Genomic DNA, 6,000 nt, shown 5'->3' on the forward strand with positions numbered 1-6,000 from the left:
CCGGGTTCAATCTCATTCTTTCCCAACCACAGCAAGACCCCAAAAAACATGAGTTTGGCAGGGCAGATGCTGCAACCAGGCTCAGTCCGGCAGCCCCAGGAGCTGCCCTCTGCCTGGATCCGGCCACATCCTTCCCCCCTGCCTTCACTTCCAGCAGCTCCCGTCCTGCCCCGCGGGGCTGGGCACAAAGCGGGGGCCTTTGCCCCGTGCTCTGCTCACGAAGGTCGCTGAAACGCTCGGGAGATTTGCACGAGAAACTCAGCGTAAATGTCAAATTAATTAACTGGGAAAGATGTATGCGTTGCCACAAAAAGCTCTCTGTTTCGCCCCGCCACCCTTCCTCCCACCTCCGCTCTCCCCGGAGCCAGGCACTGGCTGCAGCTTGCGAAAGCCACGGCTGGGGGAGGCCAAGGACCGCTGGGCACTCCTGACGGCAAATATTTCCTCCCCCTCCCCCCAATAAAGCACCTCGTCACGGGAACAGGGAAAAGCACAAAGCAAGGATGGAAAAGCTGGGAAAACCTCTCCGGCAGCAGCCGCTCCTCCCTCCGCACACGTGTTGCTGCACCGTCTCCAGGGACACGGCCGGCAAGGGACGAGCATCTTCTGCCAGGGCCAGGCTTACACCGCCGGGGTGAAAAACAGAGGCACGTCCCCCTTTGTGCCCACGAGAGGCTCGATGGCATCACCTCTTCCGCAGGATAAATCCTTCTCCGCCAGCTCCCTGGGGTCCTGAGCCAAAGGAGTCTCATGCAGGCGTTAACCAGAGTGGGGAGGATGTGGAGGGAAGGGGGATGCTGGGGGATGCTGGGGGATGCTGGGGGATGCTGGGGGATGCTGGGGGATGCTGGGGGATGCTGGGGGATGCTGGGGACCACAACACCAGCGAAGGTACCTGCCCACTGCTCCCAGGGGATGCCAAACCACGTGCTGAAGGGGGTTCTCCCCCCAAATAACTGCTCCCCATCTCCTGAGCACCAAGGCTGGGTTTGCAGAGATGCCGAGCGCTGGGTTCATGCATGAAGGAGCAGAATAAAAGCAAAAAACACACCCAGAGCCATGTAGGGTGCAAGTATGCGATCAGACCCAGCCTACCTGCCCTGCTGTGAGTAGGGGAAAGCTCGGTGGGACGAGGACGTGGGTAGAGAATTAACACCCTGACCTAAAACTATTTTAGTCTTTAAAAGTTCAGGAAGTGAAAGGCTCCCATCTGCCGGGGCACAGCCCCGGTTTCGGTGCTCTTCCCCAGCTGACCAGCCCAGCAGGGTTTGGTATCCCGCTCACGTCGTGCTGGCGACAGGCATTCCCCCGGTCCGGCTGCCGTCTCCCAGGGCTGCCACTCGTCTCCAGGCCACTCTTCCAAGGGGAAAGGGAGCCTTAGGGACACTTGGGGACTTAACCCCCACTTTGCCCATGCGATGCATGGACAGGGACAGGAGGTGCCAGTGGCTAGATGACCCTGCGCCCCTTGAGAAGCTCTGGGACCTTTTTTTTTTTTTTAATTTTTTTTTTTTTTTTAATTAATCCATGAACTTGTTTCACCTCTTGCTTATAAGAGGAAGGAGCTGGTGCCGACCACAGCTGGATGGGAAGAGCTGGGATGTCCCTACAAAGAGGGCTGGGTCAAACCACCTCATTAACCCAGTTCACACCAGGGAGCTCAAATCCACCCCCCTGGGAGCCAGGCTGAGTCCTAGCAAACTCGTGACATGCCACACAATTTCACGGCGGCACCCACAAACCTCAGAAGGGAAAGACTCCCCATGGCCCCGATGCCAGGCTGGCCACCGGGGAGCTGCCGACACCAGACCACCAGCAAACATCGTGGGAATAAGGGTGCCCTGCAAACCCCCCAGCCCCACGTGGGTACCAGTGGGACCCAGAGCTGTGGGGGATACTGAAATCCCCAAATCCTCTGCAGGGGGAGGTGGATGCTCCACCCCAAACCTCTGCAGGGCCGTGGGGCATCTCTGGGTCCCATGTTCCCCATCATCCTTCCAGACTGAGCCAAGGGTGGATTTTAAGGGATTGCGAGGAGCAAGGGATGCCATCCCACATTGACGCTTGCCAGGAGAGCCCCAGGGAAACACACTCCGGGACTAAATCAAAATCACCTCCCTGATACCCTATGAGGAGGAGCAGGATGAGGCCGGCCCCAAAGCAGCCTGGCCCCAGAGCCGTCCCAGGCAAAGCTCCAGCAGGGATAGGGCTGGGACCTGCGGAAAGGTTACGGCTAATCGATGCTCTCGTTAATTACGGTGGATGAGGTTGATCCCTAAGCTCACGGCTCGGCCAGCCAGCCAGGGCCAAGGCAAAGCATCCTCCCCCAGCACGCCGAGGGACTGGGGGTCCCCAGACCGGGGGTGTCACGCAGGGCTGGCTGGATGCACCCGCTCCCCCGGCATCTCGCCGCAGCCCAGCGCAGGGGCCACCCTCGCTGATTAAAGCTCATCAGCCCGTGCTTTGCCTGCATCTAATTAACATGAGCAGTGCTGCCTGGCGCTGCCCTCTCCCTCTGCCCACTCTGTCCCCAAACGGTCCCCCGATGCCGCTTGGCTGCCAACATCCCGGCTCCCCACCGAGGCCCTGCGCAGAGGAGGAGGAAGAGGAGGAAGGAACGACCCCCCCCAGCCTGCGTGTGGGTCTGAGGGGTGGGGAGCAGCCAGCTCTCCTGGCTGTGCAGAAAACAGCCCCGCCCTGGGATTCTCGGGTGTCTAATAAGGGGTTGAGCTCTCCCCCTGCCATGGGCATGGCTCATGCGGGGGCTCCTCTCCACCAGCTGCCTGGATCTCCCAAACAGGTCGAGACCTTGTCCTCTCTCAAAGTGGTCTGTAGCCAGCTCCAAAGCGATGAGACAGGAGACGGGAGTCAGCAGGGACAGACGGGGGGAGCTCATGAGCTTTACAGCCCTGGGGAATCCTGGCCAAAACCAAACCTGCATGTCCGTGACGCTTGGGAAAACCCACTGCCAGGATCGGGTCTCACCAGGAGAGGCAGCCCGTGCCCCGCGGCGCTCCCACGGAGGCACGCAAAGGGTTAAAGGGACCGATCCCAGCGGGACCCATCCCAGCTTCCCCAAACCAGAGGCCAAGAGGGACCACAGCCATCACGAGATCAAAGGGAAGCGCTGAGTCCCGGGAGACTCGTTACGGTTCCCAAACCCTCCAGCAAGGCCAACATCCCTCCGCCGTTACGGTTCCCAAACCCTCCAGCAAGGCCACATCCCTCCGCCGATGCCGACAGCCCCCGTCCCTCCGCACTCCCCCAGGCTGGGGACACGGAGACACGGCGCTGGGGCCCATCCCGGGAAGCTCGTGGGCTCGGTGCCAACGGGAGCCAGAGTTATTTGACCGGTCTCCGCAGTGCAAATATTAATTAATTCTCCGGGTGCTGCTCTGGAGAAGGGCTCCCTGGCAGGGACCAGGATTCGGCACAGGGTTTGCCGGCAGCGTCACCCACTTGCCTGCACAACTGCCACAACTGCACCAGGGGGACGGGGGTCCCCAAGTCCATCCCCCATCCCATTACCATGACAGCCGGCTGAGATGCACCAGAGCTGTGCCAAGTCACTCTTTCCCGTTCTGGTGACCCCAGGGAGAAGCTGAGACTTTGTCCAACCAGACCGAATGATTTAAAAGCTTCAGCGAAGAGGAGGGGAGAGGAGAGGCCTCAGTCCCCTCCAGGTGACGATGCCCGATGTCCCCTGGAGCATCCTTCATGGAGGAAAGCAGCCTCACCCCCTCCCCTCTGGGCCACCTCCCCCAGCCCTTGTGGACCCCAGGAGCATCCCAGCATCCCATCACCTCCCGTCCTGGCATTTAACAAGCCTGTAACCTTTCTGGCCTAATTATCCTCAGCAAATGACAGCAATCGTCTGCGTCGCCAGCCACTAACCAGCAACTAAAATTCCCCAAATGGGGAAGGGGGAAAGGCTTATTCGGGGGGGGGGGGGGGGGGGGGGGGGGACTGAGCACCCATGCAGCCGACCCCACACCCGCCACGGGTGCTGGAGACGCCGGCATGGCCGCACGCCCCACTGGGCACCCAGTGATGGAGGGGAGCTGCCGGCGGAGCTCGGGCTTCCCCAGATCAATAGCAAAGCGCAATATTCAGCTTAATAAACTGCCCTTTGATCCACTGCGCAAGCGGCCGCGCGGCATCACTGGGAGCCACAATATTTATCACCGCTCGGATGAGTAAATCACACACCTGATGGTCTTCTCAACAGCAGCTCAGCAGCCTTCTCGGAAACACCGAAGTTGCATCTGCCTCTTTGGGAGGGGAATAACCGCTGCCGGGAAAGCCGGGCGAACACCCCGCACGCACCCCCTGCCCCAAAGAAAGAGGGGTGCCGGCCTGCAGCGCACACAAAACAGAACCCCAGGAGGACGGAGAAGAGCTCTGGGTTATTTAAGGCAGCAGATCGTGCACTGGCGAGCAGCCAGGCCCTGGGACTTCTTCCCCTCTTAAAAAGAAGAGGAGGAGGAGGAGGCGGCAGCCTTCCTCCCCCCCACACTCTCCCATTCCTCCTGGGCTGTGTTGGTTGCGTGGGAAAAGCATCTTCTGGCTGCAGGAGGATCCTTCCCGTAGAGCATCACCCAACAGCCAGCACCCCGCAAAGCCGCCCCAGGTCCCCCAAACACTTCCATAAGCAACTCGTGGAAAAGCATGCGTAAGGCAGGGCAGGGTGGCTCTGATGGAGGGTTTCCCAGCCAGAGCGTGCCCGCGGTGGGGAGAAGCAGTTTTGGAAGTGCCACGAGAAACCACAGACCCTTTCCTCTTGCCAACATCGAAATCCTCTCCCATGAGCAGGGCTAGGAAAACCTCCCAGGAAGGACCCGGGCAGAGAGGGGCAATGCCTGTGCGGGCAAGGGGCGAGCAGCAGGCAGGGCTTGCCTGCATCTACCCCTATCCATCCAGCGTGGGGCTGGAGATGCAAGAGAGAATCCCGGGGGCAGGCAGGCAGCGCTCGGTGCCTGCAGGGATGGGGCAACACCCCCCCCTCCCCCCAAGTTTCTTCTGCCACTGAGAAGCGGGAGCGGGCAGGAGCGGGATTTTCCTCCCTCTCTCCCTTGCAGGGTTATTTTTAAGGCGTGTTTCCCTACGACCTTCAAATGGCATCTGCCTGCATCCCCCTCCCCAGGCACACGGCAGAGCCCCGGCCCCCTGCCTGCTCCCCCCCCCCCCCCCCCCCGCCTGCCTGCTCCTGCCGGCCTTACCCAGCCCTGCCTGCACCCCTGGGCTGAGCCCCTGCCCCGGCACTGCCCCGGGGGGGTGCTCAGGGGAGGGGGCACCCCCGGGGGGGGTGGAGGGTGGCGGTACTGGTGGGCACCGGCTCCTGCCTGCGCTGCCCGCTGGGGGTCTGCGGCTTTGAGGGGGGGGGGGGGCTGTGCAGGCAGGGAGGGGCTGCCGCGGAGCAGGGTGCGGGGAGAGCGGAGCCCCTCGGGAGCTGGGTGCCCACCCACCCCCAGCAGGCTGCGAGCCCCAGGCTGGGCGGCGGAGTCCCAGAGCCCCCCCCCCCCCCCCCAGCCACCCGGCAAGATACCGGCCCGACCCCACCCGAGCAGGGGCCGGTCCCCACTACGCGGGCTGCGGGACCCCCCTCCCCTGCACGCCGGGTGCGGGTCCCAGGGCAGGGTGCGAGTGTCGTCGTCGTGTCCCCCCCCGCCCCCGCCCGGTGCCGATCCCCGCACGATCCCGCTGCCGGTCCCACGCCCCCAACCCGCCGCGGGTACCCCCCCACCCGCTGCCGGTGTGTGTGTGTCCCCCCACACCCCCTCACTCACCAGCGCTGCTCGGCCGCCCAGCAGCAGCAGCAGCAGCACCGCGAGGCTCCGCAGCCCCCGGGGCGCCGGCGGCGGCACCTCCCCGGGCATCTTCCTGCCGCAAGGACGGCTGGCGGCGGCGGCGGCGGCGGCTGCAGCGGCGGGAGGCGGCGGCGGGGGCGGGGAAGGGCCTTTGTTGCCGCCGCCCGCGGGAGGCGGTGTGGGTGCGGGCCGC

General features: G+C 63.2%; 1 protein-coding gene across 1 annotated transcript in view; it reads right to left on the bottom strand.

Annotated features, from left to right (window-relative positions):
• SDC3 (syndecan 3) overlaps window positions 1-6,000 on the bottom strand; it is a 49,554-nt gene extending 43,554 nt beyond the window's left edge. Inside the window, exon 1 of the mRNA XM_052811364.1 lies at window positions 5,787-6,000. Coding sequence (XP_052667324.1) covers window positions 5,787-5,876 — 90 coding nt within the window. The 5' untranslated portion in view covers window positions 5,877-6,000. The remainder of the gene's footprint in view (window positions 1-5,786) is intronic.

Source organism: Harpia harpyja, chromosome 16 (genome assembly GCF_026419915.1).
Source record: "Harpia harpyja isolate bHarHar1 chromosome 16, bHarHar1 primary haplotype, whole genome shotgun sequence".
In the NCBI taxonomy this organism is placed as follows: Eukaryota; Metazoa; Chordata; class Aves; order Accipitriformes; family Accipitridae; genus Harpia; species Harpia harpyja.